Here is a 17,579-nt window from a genome sequence, read left to right on the forward strand (position 1 = left end):
CGCGAAAAAACTTCGCCGGGCGAAATCGATCGAACCGCCGCCATTTTTGACGTTTCACCGATACCAGCAGCCTTCCGTCGACGGACCGTTTCGAAAATCTATCAAAATTTCAATGAAATATATTCACTATTCTAGGAGTAACGATCGCTTGAATATTGGACCACCCTTATGGGGGTTTTCTCACTTTGCGGGGTTAAGGAACAACTTTTTGACTATTCTTGGAATTTCTACATATTCTTCGTCTAAATACGCGTCGATTGCCTTTCGAAACTTTAAAAACCTCCAATTCGTTCGGGAGTTATGATTTTTTAAAGATACGCTTAAAATTTCAGTGGAATCAATCAACGTGTGGTCAGGCATTGTATTTTCGGTAGGGAATTTTTTTCTCGAAAATGCGTAGAAATTCGAGGGTATGTCTAATGACGAAAAACGATTGTAATCGACCCCTCTATCTGAAAATAATTTTTTTAGAACGATTTGAAAAAAATTTTTTTCATCGTAAAATTTCACATCTTCTCGAATTTTTTTCTCGAAACTGGTTGGGATTTCGGGGGTATGTCTAATGACGAAAACTGATTGTAATCGACCCCTCCATCTGAAAATAATTTTTTTGGAACGATTTGAAATTTTTTAATTTCGCCGAAATTTTCGAAATCGCGACTCCTGTAAATTTTAAATTGCATTAATACTTTCATCGTACCAGCAGCCTGTCGTCGACGGACCGTTTCGAAAGTCTACGCGATTCGTAAATTATTTATTATTCAAACAATACAAATTTTACGAATCTCGTATTTTATAAAATTGTCAGTCGTAAAAATGGCTGATGTTAGGAGCTCGATAATTAAGTATCGAATTCTAGTGGCGAACGTAACCAGAGGCGCAAAGTGGAACGGTAGTAAAAATGATTGCTCGAAGACACTCGACGTTGGCCGAGAGTACGTGTTACTGCGCGTTGTGGGCGGTTTTATCTCGATCCTTTATTTTCCGCGGTGCCGATCGAGCCTGTATAGGTCCTGGCACGCGGTCTCGTTTTATTGGATTCCGTGCAAGGGCGGCGCCGTTTTTCCAGGTTGCCGACCGACGTAGAAGCAGTCGCGTCCTCATCTATCATCCGCCTGTACCGGCACCGAAGTCATTTAACAAACGTCTCCTTCAGCTTCCATATTGCGGGCTACGCGCCGCGGCTGCTTTACTTCTCTTCGAGCGATTCGATCCCTCGTCGTTCTCTCCTTTTTTCCACCAACGTGTACCGTTCTTGCTCGCAACTACCGCGATCGAGCCAATTAAGGGATCTTTGGAAATGTTCAACGCGGAAACCAGACGATACGGAAGGTTCTTTCGACAGACGTGTACTTGTATATCCGCTGAAAATTGAGAAACATTGAAAAATGGCGATCCTAGGCTGCAGGATAGAATCTTTGAGAGAAGGATTTCGGGGAGCAATTGTGCTTAGATCGCCTAGTTCGTCTCTTCATTAAGGCTCACCCGACAGATAAACACGATGCTATTAATCGTTTGAACAGTCTCCAATTACCGGGTAGTTTATTAGTACATAATTAGTTTGTATGGATTATTCAAAGGATTAACAGCGTTGCGTCTGAGGCAGGATCCACCAGGTAAGCCTTATCGATGGGTTCAGCCAGCGAATCTGGGACGAAATAATTGTTGCCCTTTGTATCACAAAGACAAGATTTGCCGTTTCTTTGCAAATTCGAGAGTGATCTCGAATTTATTTCAACACACTTCGCCAAAGACTTAACGTGTCAAACGCGAATATCTCGGTGAAAATGTATGATCCGTCTCTTGCATCCGCCCGAAGGTCGATCGTGGTTTTCAGGGTAGTTTCGAGGTAGCCAACGGTCAAGTTGCCCCTCGACTAGCAAAAAGACGCGAGCCCCGGGGGGCGGCGTCCCCCAATTTCGTCTCGATATCTTTATTACCGAGGCACGCGGCGATAAATCAGCGCGTTATCGTCTTCGTCGCGGCGGCGTTTACACCAAAAATCAAGATCGAAAACCGTGCACGGGGGCGACGCGAAAATTGCTCGGGGCTGACAAATGTCCGGGTGGCCGGGCGCCGGTGATCGATAGCAAAAACTACGCGACAGGCTGTTAGTCCGGGGAGACAATTCTCTCGTATCTCGTAGCGCTAACAAATCACGACCTCCTTTTGTCCGTGTCGTCGCGGTCCGCGCAATGCAGATATTGTCCGGTCCAGGGGAGGATGAAGCGACCAGCGGATTGCGGCTTTGTCGCGAAACTCAAATCCTTACAATAATTGGGGGAAACACGGAGTTTGACGTGGCCCCGTACAAACTGCCTCTGTTCGCCCCGAGGCGGACGACTCAGGAATTGCGCGTAATCTGACGTTCGACTAACGGGCGACGATTTTTGAACGGGCTCCCAAGTAATCGGAAGGGCAAACCTCAAAATTCGATGCACCTGCCACGACAACGCCCCGACAGGGGATCTATAGATCGTACAGACGCAGTTTACCCCTTTGAAAGAACCTCTATTAAATTATTTTTAATACGGGAATGTAATTGTAAAAAATAGTAACGAGGTACAGTAGGTAAATAAAATTTGTTCGTATACGTATGTACACTTGGGGAGGATCTCGAACTTATTAAAATTATTTTAATAGGGTTGTGATTTTGTTCGTAGTAAAACAGAGAATGTTTATAATGACTGATGGTAGACTTATCCCTACAAAAATCATTTCAAAAATATTGCGGAATATTCTCAATTTAGATCTTATGAAAAGTACGGAACCTCCAAATTTCTATTTTTGGTACGAAATCCGTATACCTCATACGTCTAATTATAAAAAATAGTAACGAGGTACAGTATGTAAATAAAATTTTCCCCCGGTACATATTGCACCTGAAATTATTTTAATAGGATTCTACTTTTATTCGTACAAAAACAGAGAATATTTATAACGACTTACTCCTTGAAAAATCGATTTAAAAAAAATTGCAGAATGTTCTCGATTTAATAAAATAATGATACAGAGGAGCGATTAATACGGTCAAAGGAGATCGATTAACCCCGAGAATGGTCCGGAGTCCGTCGAATCCGTCTTGCAAATTCCAGGATCGTCTTTAAGAAGGAAAAAGGGATCGAGGAACCTTCTTCTTCTCCCCGGTAAGTCTATCCTGTTGTCAATTACCCGCATCTTGCAACCATGGACAGACAGCGGAGCTTACGGTGCAACCGGAATCACGTTTCCCCGGGGCAGGATACAAATTTCAACGAAAATCTACCCTCGTCAACGCAGGACGTTGGATCCCGGCGAAAAAATAACGTCCCGCGGTGCGCCGTGACAAGCGACGGATACGCGAGACAAATGTAAATTATTATCTAACTCTCGCGGCCGCGTGACGTGCAAGTTACAAGCGACTCTCATTTTTCTAATTAAGTAGAAACGTCCTTACTCGACGGACCGTTACGTCCGAAATAACCATCGCACGCGCGCTTATTAACTCCGTCAGCGATACTCGAACGAATGGACGAACGAACGCGTGCAAAAGGTGTCCGGGGACCGCGTAGAGGATACGAAACAGGTAGTTCCCGAACATTGAACGAAATTTATCTTCTGGGGCACGCTGTACGCCGGCAGAATATTAAACATGATTTAACGGTTTCTCGAATCCAGTTATTCAACTCCGTATGGAAAGCTGCTCCAATCGACGCCCCAGCTTTATCAAGACACAAGTGTTCCTACCCATATTCTCCGGTCGTTTATCAGCCAAGTTCCGGGAACGTACGAGGGTATCGCGTGCGCTCAAAGGAATCGGAGATCAGTGGTAAGAACAACGTTTCGACTCCGTACCTGCACCGACGTCTCCCAGCCAGCGTCGATCCATTCCGTGCCCCCAACCGGGGACTTCTTCCCGAGGAAGTTCATCGACAAATGCACCGGCGCCGCGGCACCACGGACTAGTTGCCCGGGGAAACTGATACGAGACGTCCAAGACCGATGGACGTTGCTTCGAGCTGGCTTATCGACGCTCGAAATCCTTATCTGTCCGGCGGGTTAATCTCGAGGAATCCCTTTTGCTCGGTGTTATCTCCGTCGAGTCCCAGCGTCTTCGACGAGTGGGAACCGGGGGCTAGAGCGACGCCAACGAAAACGACGCCACCGCAACTTTTTAACTCGGCTCCGATAAATCTCGTCGCGTTCCCGATCTTCGTCGATCTCATTCTTCCCGGGCATCTCCTCGCCCACTCGCTCTATTCCGCCATTGTTTCTTTCCTCCTCGTCTCCTCCTCTCCGGGCATTGTTTCGATATCGCTGGTCAAGGGTTCTATCGATTCGCGCCGGATATTCAACGAGCTCGACGTTCAAATTTACTGTCCGTGAACGGCTGATAATTTTAATACGATGTAATTAATACCTTGTATTAGGGGTAGTCTATCGAGTGGATTTTGATAATTTGAGCTAAGTATTAAATGATTACTGTATGGATTATGTATTACTGTTCTCTTCCTATCTATAGAGGGTGTTCGGCCACCCCTAAGAAAAATTTTAATGAAGGATTCTAGAGGCCAAAATAAGAGGGAAATCAAAAATACCAATTTGTCGATGGAGGATTCGTTAAAAAGTTATTAAGAATTAAATTTAAAACTTTCAAATCGTTCTGAAAAAATTATTTTCGGTAACGGGGATCAATTACAATCATTTTTTGTGGATAAACATACCCTCGAAATCCTACCCATTTTCGAGAAAAAAATTCGAGAAGGTATGAAATTTTTCGACAAAATTAAAAACTTTCAAATCGTTTTAAAAAAATTATTTTCGGTTGCGGGGGTCAATTACAATCATTTTTGGTCATTACATATACCCCCGAAATCCTACGCATTTTTGAAAAAAAAATTCCTTACTGAAAATACAATATCTGACCATACGTTGATTGATTCCACTGAAATTTCAAGCGTATCTTTAAAAAATCATAACTCCTGAATGGATTGAACGATTTTAATGTTTAAAAAAGCAAACTACGCGTATTTTGATGGAGAATATGTAGAAATCGCAAAAATAGTCGAAAAATTGATCCTTCACCCCGTAAATTGAGAAAAACCTCATAAAAATGGTTCAATTTTCAAACAGCCATAATTTCTACAATAGTGAATATATTTGAATGAAACTTTGTTTTTAAGAAGAGCCCATGGGTACCTACAAAAAAGTATTACACAACTTTTCTATACAGCGTCAAACAAAGTTACTAAAAATCGAAAACGAATTTTTAAGAAAAACCGACAGGGGATAGGTGCCTAAATTTTTCGGCGAAAATGAAAAGTTTCAAATCGTTCTAAAAAAATTATTTTTAGGTAGGAGGGTCAATTACAATCATTTTTGGTGAATAGACATACCCTCGAATTCCTAACCAGTTTCGAGAAAAAAATTGGAGTTGATTGACAAATTTTTCAACAAATTTAAAAAATTTCAAATCGTTCTGAAAAAAATATTGTTAGCTGTGGGGGTCAATTACAATCATTTTTGGTGAATAGACATACCCCCGAAATGTTGCACATTTTCGAGAAAAAAAATCAATACGTGTGGAATTTTAAACGTTAATAACTTTTTAACGAAGCCTCCATCAATAAATTTGTATTCTTGATTTTCGTCTTATTTTGGCCTCTAGAATCCCCCATGAAAATTTTACCCAGCGAACACCCTCTAGAAAACATTTGCAGTTCCTTACATATTACATCTTTTGAACTAGTGGGTCCATTGCCATTAATAAATGAATAATAATAAATTAAAAAACAAAATTGAAAGTGACACAGGAAGTAAACTGATACACAAACAATTTGTACAGCATACATAGACGCAATAAGCTTTATTCAAAAATTTTGAAAGGTGTAATAAAAATGAGAAATCCTTGCAAAGAAGATCGAACGACGAAACAAGTCGAGAGATTGATTCGGTGCTATTTTTGTGGCAACAACGAGAACTGTCGTGTCCCGTGGTGTCGACGGGCGAACTTGACGAGCAATAATCGGGGCTTAGGCGTCTCTTTCCCCGTGCACGTGGCCAAATTCCCCGGCACACGCACGCACCCAACCATCCGAGACACGCGTACGCCGGGGGTTGGTTTCGCGCCGAACTGTCGGAACCCGAACAGTCGGTCCTGGAATGTCAGGCTGCCGAAGCACTCCGTAGACTCCTCGAACGCGTACCTACGTGGATCCACGCGTGCATCCGCGTACGTACACCAAAAGCCAGAAGTGCCTTCTCGCTTCGACCGCTGGACATACTACTTGGACGATAAACCAGGCGAGTGTCGCGTCTTAATCCCAATACTTCGTGGAAAACAACGTCAGGTAATTGACTGTTCAGAAATAGTGGACTCTGTAAACGGTGCAACACTGATATCATCTGCAAGAATTATTCCAACGTAGAAAATTCTAAAATTGTTCTGGAATCTCAACCCTTGTAATAAATTTGTTTCTGGAAAATCTTCCGTATGGGAAGTAGTTCGAAGTAGTTTCTGTGCACTTTCGAATCGTCGAGTTGCCTGTGCGCCGTGGAACGCGTGGAAGACGGTGTTCGAGACGAATAAAATTAAAGAAACGAAAAACTTGGCGTGGAAGGTACTTGTGTGCACATCGAAGGGGGTTGGAGCAGCAACTAGTTATCTGTTCGCCTGTTGGCGGCGCTATCGGCGCTCACGCACCCTCCTGTCCCTCGGAGCTCCCTCATGTTAACTGCTCGACAAACTAAGTTAACGTTTCTTACGTTGTAATTGGCTCCACACGGCACACAGAATTGTATAAGCCGCGACGACGAAGAGGAGGACGGAGAAAGGGGCGAGGACACGCAGGGACGGGCAGAGGGATGATATTGTTGGCGTTACACCGGTTACCGCGTCGATTCAATTCGAGGAATCTTAGGGGGACGCGAGGAATCGCGGGAAACGTTGAAGGGAGTTTGACTCTCGATGCGTGTGGCAAATTGTCGTGAATTCGCTCGGTCGTTCCTCTGTCGCTAGTCCTTTCGCTCCCCGCGCCCCCCCTCACTCTCGTTCTCTTCCACGAATTCCGGTAATTTTGGGTAAGACAACAAAGAGGGATGTTAATTGCTACCGAGAATGAGAGACACGATAATTGGCGGCAGATAGCGGGGGGCCGCGACGACAGAACGCTTTTCCCCGTGCTCGCATCTCCATGGAAATTCGATTTACGCCGCCCGGAATGCCGAATCCTCGCCGATTTCGACTAGGCGCGCGGTTCCGCGAATCGAAAACGTGCCCCCGGGGCTAGCCAGACGCGATTCAGCCCACGCTCGCATCCCCCCGTTAATACTTCTGCACGTGGAACTTGGACCAACTCCTAGACTTAACGATATAATATACTTCCAGTCGATTCTTCACCGTAAATTAAATTCGAGACCACCTGTAGTCGTGGACGCTGATCGAAAGTTATTTATGTTCCTAGATTTATGGGGCGAGAGGGTCTGACAATTAAAAATTTATCGAAGTTTCAATTTCAAAAATTTTGGTGAAATTAAAGAATTTTAAATTGTTCCAAAAAATTATTCTTAGCTAGGGGGGTCGATTACAATCATTTTTGGTCATTAGACATACCCCCGAAATCTTAACCAGTTTCGAGAAAAAAATTCGAGAAGATGTGAAATTTTTCGACAAAAATTAAAAAATTTCAAATCGTTCCAAAAAAATTATTTTTAGCTAGGGGGGTCAATTCCAATCATTTTTGGTCAATACATATACCCACGAAATCTAATCCAGTTTCGAGAAAAAAATTCGAGATGTGAAATTTTTCGACAAAATTGAAAAGTTTCAAATCGTTCTAAAAAAATTATTTTCAGTTGCAGGGGTCAATTACAATCATTTTTGGTCATTAGACATACCCCCGAATTCCTAGACACTTTCGAGAAAAAAATTCCTTTCCGAAAATACAATGTCTGACCATACCGTTGATTGATTCCACTGAAATTTTAAGCGTATCTTTAAAAAATCATAACTCCTGAACGGATTGGACGATTTTAATGTTTAAAAAAGCAAACTACGCGTATTTTAGTGTAGAATATATAGAAATTCTAAAAATATTCGAAAAGTTGCTCCTTCACCCCGTAAACTCAGAAACCCCCCATAAAAGTGGTCCAATATTCAAACGATCATAACTCTTGCAATAGTGAATATATTTCAATGAAACTTTTTTCTGAAATAGTGCTCATGGGTACCTACAAATAAGTATTAGACAACTTTTCTATAGAGCGTCAAACAAAATTACTATAAATCAAGAACCAAATTTTTAAGAAAAATCGACAGGGGGTTTATTTTTCAGCGAAAATGAAAAGTTTCAAATCGTTCTAAAAAAATTATTTTCAGTTGCAGGGGTCAATTGCAATCATTTTTGGTGAACACACATGCCCTCGAAATCCTACCCACTTTCGAGAAAAAAATTTTTTACTGAAAATACAATCTCCGAAGAATTTCGTTTCTTGTCTGATAACGTGGGGAACGGTTGCCTAATCGACGCCCAAGCCGTTAGAATTGCTCGTTAGAGCCTTCGGACCAGCTTCCCTCTGTCTGTCGCGTTTTTCAGTTCAGATAAGAGATCGGTCGATCTTCATCGCGAGGAAACCGCCCGGCGCCTCTGTCTCTTCCCTCTTCTCGTTCGACGTTGTCCTTTTTCTTTCGTCGTCATCTGTCCGCGTCGACGATAATAACCGACGAACCAGCGGCGCAAATCTTCAATCTCGTTTGGCAAATGGCCGATCTCTGGGCGCTGTACGTTCGCCAGCAGGGACAAAAGAAGTCGCTTCGACGCGTGTTCCTTAGCCGTGAATCCGCGGAAATGTTCACCGTTGCCGCAAAGCGCAGTCGCATTGTTCGTCGCGCCGAGAGTTCCTCATCCAAGCAGCCCTTTCTTGCGCCAGGTTTTCTGCCTCCCGTCCTCCCGACTCGTCTTCCGCCCTCGTCTCGACGAAATAGATCGACGCTCGCTCGATCAAAACACTTGCAAATCTCAAACTTCATCGTCTCAGTCGCTCGATACTCCTATGATTTATTTACTTCGAGACGCTAGATCGTGATAGAGTTACTAGACATTACGAATTAAATAAATAGAATGTGATAACTTGGTAACTCTCAGCTTATTCCAGCCCCAATTTCGATAGTCCAGAGCCCATCTATTTTACAAATTGCAGTCCTCCATCCGTCGACCGTTTCTTCAGTTTTCCACGAGCTGCTCAGCGTTCGTAACTCGCGATTTTTCAACGCGTCCACGGTGCACGGTTCGCTCACTATTTCCCACTTTCTCGCAGACTGTTACATTTCACTTCGGGGGCCACGGTGGATCCGCGACATCTTCCATTTCCCAGCTCCTTCCATCGCCGTGTAACAAGTTTTCCTTTCCATTCGAAAACGATTTACCGGGCCACCGTGTCCCGGCCGGCCCCTTCTCGGGATCCCGTGATATTACGAAATATGACTGGAAACACACGGGGGCCGAGCATGGCAGCAACGCCGTGTAATTTGACGGGATCACCGAGCAGCGACACGGTGGAAATGTTTCACCGAGTAGAATTCCATTGTTTGCGGCCGGGCATTCCTCATTCTCGTTATCCTTTCCCCGCGACCACTTCTTTTTACCCACGGCGACGTGTTTTCCTTTCTACTTTTCGCTTCTGTCCGCGTTACCCGCACTGCGGGATTTCGCTGCGACGATTTCTCGTTGATAAATACCGAACCTGCGCGATCTTTACGAGATCTAGCCTCTGAAATTCTTTTTAACACTAAATTTACGGACACTCGTTGCTCAAATTTTTATTATAATTCGCTACGTTGACAGTTGCATTGAAATGCAGTTTTTTCAATTCAATTCAACATAAATTAGACTCTGAATATGTCAAATCGACGAGTACCGTAAACCTAGTGTTAAAAAATGTTATTCTCGTTAAAAACGATAGGTGATCTTCTCTATTAAGATTATAGATGATGGTAGAATAACTTCCAACGACGAGAACTCGATTCTTCGAATCCGATATCGAGGAATTCGCACCTGCACCACCTTCACAACACGAAACCACGAGAATCGACGTTTCTGTTTAGCCTGACGACTTTTTCTCGTTCCTTGAGCTTGAGTTTCGCGCTAATTCGAAAGACGACGCTCCCAAACCATCTCTAATCTCGTTCGTGCCGCGTTCGCAGTATCGCGATGAAAGGCGTGCCTTAATTTTTGCCGTTCGTTCGCCCAGCGGAGAGATCGAGGAAAAAAAGCCTGGAAATACGATGGACAGTAACGAGAATTCAAAGTTATTCGAGGATTCTCTTTGTTCGAGGGTCCTCCTTCGATTTCACATTAATTCGATCGAAAATGGAGCGGTGTATAAAATTATTTGCCAATAATGTTCGCTCTTGTCAGATTAATTTTTTTATTCGCGATTATTCGAACGTTTCTGAAAGTCTGCGAGAAATCTGACGTTCGAAATCCTCGAAATCCTGTCCCGAAACTCTTTCGAACTCTGATATCCAATCTCACGAGAACACACAGAGGTCGTCGAGGAACGGTTTCGATGATCCAGAAAACCGTTTGTCACTCCAAATCCAATTTTTAAATATTAAAATAAAAAACAATCTTCGATGCTCGAATAGTCTCGAATAGGCGTTCGATTTCGATAGAAAATTGGCGTCCACGGTGCAAGTTAACGTTAGAATGTTACAAAAGCACGTCCCGCGACTAACATTTTGAGGCGAAGAAATTTGCGAGCGTCACGCTCGGAATTTTTGTCGGTCGATCGAAACGGTACGCGTCGGTGCGAAGTTGGTTGCGACGAGATAGCTAGGAGGCTGCGATCAAAATTCACCGCGAGCTCCTCGGCGTAATTCACCGTGACGATCCACGGGACTCGGGTTCGCGGGAAAAACCTGAGAAAATCATCGTCGGGGACGTGCTCCCGGGGCAAAAAGCTCGAATGTCGGGCGAATCCTTTTGTTCGCGTACGTGTGCAGATAGCGGGACACGCGGGTTCGTTTGTGGAAGAAAAATTTGGCGGAGTAGCTAAGCGAATACAGGACTTTCAATAAAGCTACGTGCATGCTCGGGCGAATTTTATTCCCGAATAACCGATCGTCGCTTCAGATTCATTCGTGAACCAATCTTCCCCCGTTCAGATCGCTTCGATCTCGATTTAACAGAAAGGGCACATCTTTCTGTTGTTAAAAACCTCCATTTTAGAACTTTAGAGTGGGAGGCAAGGCTCTTGATAAACACTCTCTGGAACTAGTCTTGTTTAACGATAATTCACCTGTTCCTCTCACTTGGGTCTCGATTTAACGAAAATCCAATCCAAAGGACACATTTTTTTGTTGTTAAAAACTTCCACTTTAGAACTCTAGAGTGGGAGGCAAAGCTTTTGATAAACACTCTCTGGACGTTGTCCTCTATGATCTGATCTAGTTTTGTTCAACGATAATTCGTCTGTTCCTCTCGCTTAAAAATCTCTACTTTAGAACTCTAGAGTGGGAGGCAAAGCTCTTCGAAATCTTAATAAACATTCTCTGAATCTTGTCCTTTATGATCTGATCTAGTTTTGTTCAACGATAATTTGCCTGTTCCTCTCACTTGAGTCTCGATTTAACGAAAATCCAATCCAAAGGGCACATTTTTCTGATCTTAAAAACCTCTACTTCAGAACTCTGGAGAATCTTAATAAACATTGATACGATAATTGTCGAGAGACTTTTTTTGGAGGAATCTTTTGCTTTGGGTTGAGGAGGATGACGGTGGTCGTAGGAACGGAGCCAGATAGGGGATGGGGAATCGTAGGGGGCGTCGAGACGAAGGCTAGGTCGGTCTGCAGAGAACGAGAGAATTTAATTTCTCGGTAACATTACACCTTAGGAGCCTTATTCCAACGGCTTTGTGCGCCTTCAGGGGGGGATGGCGCAGAGAGACACTCGATCGCAGGACTCCATTTGCGGTTTAGCATAATGGAAACCCAACGCGCCCTCGGGGCCAACGGGGCTCTCTTCTCCTCTTTCTTCTTTCCACGGTGTCTCGCTACGCTTCCCGGCCACGTTCCGTCGCGGAAAAATAAATAAGTTCGGGCAAACGCCGCGGGGGCGGAGACGCTTGATCTGTCGTGGACGCGGTCATTGACGGACCTAAGACGGCCCCTATCCTCTCGAGTGCTTGTCGTCGCCCTGGTGACGAGTGCCTCGACAAATTGCCAGGGCAAAACGTTCTTTACGCGTAGACATTGTAAGTCGAGATTCCATTAACTGGAGAACAGGATAATCACTCGAAACACACCATTAATCCCTCTCGAATTATTTCTCTCTTTCATATACGTCAAACAGAAGATTCAGTAATGAACTCACGTGTGTGTTCTCAAATGAAAAAAAAAGTATTATCAGTTGGTGTCATCCACTTGACCAGGAGCACCAGGAAATTAAAATTAAATGCTCGAGAAATCGTAGAGTTATTTTATCGATTCGAATTATTGTTTGGATTTTTAATATTGAACCGTAAAAACGCACTGGCGCAGTTCCGCGGGACGCGCTAAAGTAGACATTTTAATTTCGCCAACGAGGAGGCCGGGAGGGTCACTGTCGACGTTCCACCCCGTCGGTCGAGCTTAATGACCCCTAATGACGGGTTAAAAATATCCAATCCCCGGGTAAGATCGAGGGTGGTCGGGGGCTCGTCACGAACGCGTCGAACCGGGGCTGAAAAATCCGCGGTTTCGTCGAAATCCCTGTTTAGCTTTTCGGGGCACGCGATACCGCGCCGGCTTGGAAATTATTTGCCATTGAAATTTCACCGCGACGCGGGCGTAATTTACGGGGTCGACGTTTATTACGCGAAACAAACGATTGCGGTCGTTGATCGAGTCAGAATTTTATTACATTTTCATTCGCGCGACAATAACGCCGGAGGAACTGCAAGGACAATTATTCGTCGCTCCGATATAATAAACGGCCAACAAATATCCGGATAATTTTACAATCGATTAATACTCGGACGTGTTATACGCATGAATTCGAAACGCTTTCGAAAGTATTATTTTGCATTCCTGCATGAATAATTCTATGTCTATATTTAACTTGAAACGATTAATTCCGTTGGAATTTCGGCTACCTGAGCCGGTTATCGTCTCAAATGGTAGATACGAAATTGCTCTAAGCGCGTAGCGGAAGAAATCGTTGCATTTATGGCCCCCGGGAACACTAAACGTCGTGGACGAAGAATAATAGACCGGTTCTGTCTCTGTTCGTCGGCGAGGATCCTTTGGATAGCGTCGGGGGAAAAAAGCGGTACGCTTTATTCGCTGGCGCGAGGCAACAAATTTTGACACCTTAACGAACGGTGGATTAAACGTTCCGGGCTCATTAACCCGGTGGATTGGCGCGAAAGGCAAAAGGAAAGAACGGACTCGTCCCGTAGGATATTGCCAGCTGAAAAAGAATTACACGGGTAATCGCCTTGCAGCCGAGATAATTGCAATCGACGGACGGAACAAAGGGTTAACAGTCGCTTCGCTCTCGTTCTGCTCACCGTAATCTATCGAAATTTGTTTCGATAACATACCCTCGTTAGGATCGAAACGACGATAATCGACGGCCCATTAACGCGGAGGAACGATTAAAATCTCGTTCGAAGCACTTGGTAAAAAGTATCTCGAAACAGAGACGCGAATAACAATGCTCTGTTATATTCAATGACAGTACGGGAAATTAAAATCGCTCCCTTCGGGTACATTTTCAATTCCAATCTGGCCTATAATAAAATTATTTCACGCGTGCAATCGCGAATGAAGCTTTCGATTAGATTTTTCTGCCGCGCGTGCATTATGTTCCGGATCTGCTTTTACCGGGAAATAGTGTTTGTTTTTCGCTTTCGATTTCCAGTCGAGTTGATGTCTGGGGTTAAAAATGCGAATGTCTATAGGTATTTGATCAAGTTTTCTTTTCTTTTGCAGAAGGGCTGTGATGAGGGAAGCCGGTTAAAGGACCCTGTGTCGCGCAGGCGCCGGTAGGAGTACAGGAAAGATGCTGCCTTCCTCGAGAGCTTTATTAAGCCCGCTGCTGCTTCTAATCATCGCTGGAAGCACCGGTGCCTTCGGCTCCCGACAAGGAGGTAAGAAACCATCGTTGGAAGATGTTTTGTCCCGGGAGGCGACAACGACGACCCGCCAGAGACCGGGTACCCGGCGTTTCTCGCGTCCTTCGTCAATTTTCGCCAAGTTTTCCCGGGCAAATCTGGTTAAGTCGTTGACCGACTTTTCCCCCGGACGGTTATTCTCGTACCGTCGAGCCGCCTCCGTCGTTCTCGTCGCTCGAACATTGGTCGTTTAGCCGTTCGGGCGTCGTTGAACGCTCGCGAGGATCGAGGACCTGTTGGATGACGACCCAGTTAGTCCTGTTTCCAAATTATGTAAGCCGAAAGGACGAATCTCGGGCCAAGTTCCCCGTGAATAACGGCCGTCCAACTCCCTGTTGCGTTCAGAAACCCGCGATCCTACCTCTTGACACTTTATCATTGACTGTGAAAATAATTGGAAGCGTTTTGTAAATGTACGGAATTGTTTGAAATTCTCGTTGCGTAAGATGTTAGCTATCCGTCTGCTCTCCAGTCGTTTTCCGCGTTTCCCTTTGCTCGAATACGCGGGAACACCTCTTGGAGACCATTTTCTAGATTAAGGTCACCTGGAAAGCAAATAGTTGTTAGGGGTGGAAAGAGGGAGCTCGCCGGTCCAGCCTCGACGCTGGGAACTTTCGGTGTATACGTTTCTGGAAAACTATTTACGCGCGAGACGCCGCAGCATTTCGCAGCGGCACGAGATATTTCGCGACCTGCCTTTCGATCCAAATCTCATTGTTTTCCGCCTCTCGAAACGACCCGGGGACACGTTCTCGCGTGCCCCGTTCGACCCTCTGTCGCGCATTCACGGGAATTTACGTTCGTTTCCGTTTTCGTGGAAACTCATATCGGACTGAAATCTCAAAAATTCAGCGAAAATTAATACGGATAATTTACACAATATTATAATAGACGATTACTCAAAACAATATTGTTTATAGGATACTTTGAGGTGGATTCACGATTTAATCATAAATTTCGAACCTGATTCCTGATTCCTGATTCTCGAACGATGGAATTTTTTAAAATTCTATGCTTCGCGACGTTGATGAATGTTCGCCGGATTCTCCATGGGTGTATTGTCAATATCCATCGGCGGGATCTCCCGTTAGAATTTCCTGATCGAATATCCACGCGTCCGAAGTTCTGTTCCTTATCGACGTCACCAGTAATAGGTCCAGGGGAAAACAAGCCTCTTCTTCGTACCACCCTTTATTCCGTGGCTCATCCAACTTGGAAACTTCGTCCCCAACTATTCGCGTCGCTCTACAAACCTTGTTCGACGAAACTATAGAGGTCGGATCTTATAGTGGGTCTTACGGTTATACCACTACGGGGCCATGAATATTTTTAGTTTCGCGTTTTATCACTTGGAACGCCAAGGGTCGGAACCTCAATCTCTCGTAAAAGGAAACGATAGATTCCTGGAAGAGTAATAAATCGTTGGAGAAAGAGAGAGAGGGTCTAGGAATACTTGTAGGTCCGCGTCGATCGAGACGAGCGCTCCCGGAGGCGCGAAAACAAGTTCGAACCTTTAATAAATCCTGATATCTAGCGTTTTATGAAACTATTCGTTGCCCGGCGTAATTTATGTCTCCGAGAGTGCCGGTACGGTCATCGAGGTGACTTTTTACTGGCCAACCTTTTCTACAGCGGGGAATTAGAATTTCTTTTTCCAAGCGCTGGTGTGTCGACGCTTCTTTCAATTGCACCGGTGCAATTCGTGCCGCGACCGGATTACCATTCCGCGACCAGCGCAGGGGACTCTCGAGATTTTATTTTCACGCGAGGTTCGCTACGAGGGGCCGAAAACGACGCTATCGTAACCCTTTAAACTCCGAGATAGCAATCCCAGCCACCCATTGACCCAGATCCCGTGTCAGCCGGAATTTCGCCCTCTTTCGAATTAAGGGAGGATTCTCGTCGGAAGCATTTAAAAAAAGACCTCTTATCGGCCTCCCGGCGAGCCGTGTACCTGCTTCAAAAAATATTTAATTTGAAACTAGGGTTGGAGTAAGTGTATACTGCAGGGGTGTTTCTTTTATAGTCGAAGACGACTGTTTTAAAGGTGTGACTTTGGAACTGTTTTAAGGTTGAAAAGGTGGTTGGGTTTTTGGTTCGAATTCTTCTCTTTCGAGGACAACGGTGGTTCCCTTTCGGGCGTTCGTCGATTAGCCCGGAATTTACGTCCCCGTTTCTCGTCGTTCCACGTCAAAAACGGGAGCCAGCCGGGGGCGGAGGGTGAAACGCCTAATCGCGGGGCAAATAAGATTATCTGATCGAATTTTAATGGCGAGCTCGCGTGCCCTCCGTGACGAGCGTCCCCTTTCTGGTTAAGGCGATCGTAAAGAGCGGTGTTCTGCTCGTTAATGCGGGAGCAAATTCGACCGCGAGCACGCTCTGCCAAGGGATTGTTTGCCCGCGTTTGCGAGTCATCGTGCGACCCAATAATCCCGAACTAGACGAATTTACAACCCGTGAACAGCCTGCAACCTGGTTATCTTTCGCCTCTTAAGGGTTGTCCCGTTGCTGTTCAACGCGTCAACAGCCAGACTCGAATTCTCTATGAAAACTATACTCTCTTTTTGGACAATTGGGAACTAGCATATCCACAATTCGTCGTAGAACTTATTTTTAAAGCCTCTTTAAAATTTAAGTGTCCTATCAAGATTTATTTTCTTTGATATCTAATCTTGAGAAATAATTTTTTTAGACTCATGTCATCCATATGTGGGCGACGTGTCAATGTGTTAAATCCCTCCTTCGTCCTTTTTCCTTGACACTAGCTACACACTGACACGTTCTTGTGAGAAAGAATTTATTAGAATTTATGTACCAATTTTACCAGAGTAGATATTAGTTGGAGCTTCTAAATGAAAAGAAACGAATTTGTTACATTTTATTTGAACTACGAATATGATGAAATTCTTATTCAATAGGCGATTGTAATTATACAGTGTTCGACCACACCTGGGGAAAATTTTAATGGGGGATTCTAGAGGCCTAAATAAGACGAAAATCAAGAATATCAATTTTTTGACTGAGGCTTCGTTAAAAAGTTAACGACTAAATTAAAAAATTGCAAACCGTTTTGGAAAAATTATTTTCAGTTGCGGGGGTCAATTGCAATAATTTTTGGTCATGACACATATCCCCGAAATCCTACGCATTTTCGAGAAAAAAAATCGAGAAGGTGTGAAATTTTTCGATGAAATTAAAAAATTTCAAATCATACTAAAAAAATTATATTTAGTTACAGGGGTCAATTACGATCATTTTTGGTCATTATACATACCTCCGAAATCCTACCCACTTTCGAGAAAAAAATTCGAGAAGGTGTGAAATTTTTCGACAAAATTAAAAAATTTCGAATCGTTCCAAAAAAATTATTTTCAGTTGCAGAGGTCAATTAAAATCATTTTTGGTCATTATACATATCCCCGAAATCCTACGCATTTTCGAGAA

General features: G+C 44.1%; 1 protein-coding gene across 2 annotated transcripts in view; it reads left to right on the top strand.

Annotated features, from left to right (window-relative positions):
• The window catches only part of LOC143340202 (uncharacterized), a 350,931-nt gene that overhangs the window by 161,493 nt on the left and 171,859 nt on the right, over positions 1–17,579 (top strand). For both annotated transcript variants that reach the window (XM_076761879.1, XM_076761880.1), the window contains exon 4: positions 13,954–14,111. In XM_076761879.1, the coding sequence (XP_076617994.1) occupies positions 14,024–14,111 (88 nt within the window). In that variant the 5' untranslated portion in view covers positions 13,954–14,023. The remainder of the gene's footprint in view (positions 1–13,953; positions 14,112–17,579) is intronic.

The sequence above is a fragment of the Colletes latitarsis genome, chromosome 3, assembly GCF_051014445.1.
Source record: "Colletes latitarsis isolate SP2378_abdomen chromosome 3, iyColLati1, whole genome shotgun sequence".
NCBI lineage: Eukaryota > Metazoa > Arthropoda > Insecta > Hymenoptera > Colletidae > Colletes > Colletes latitarsis.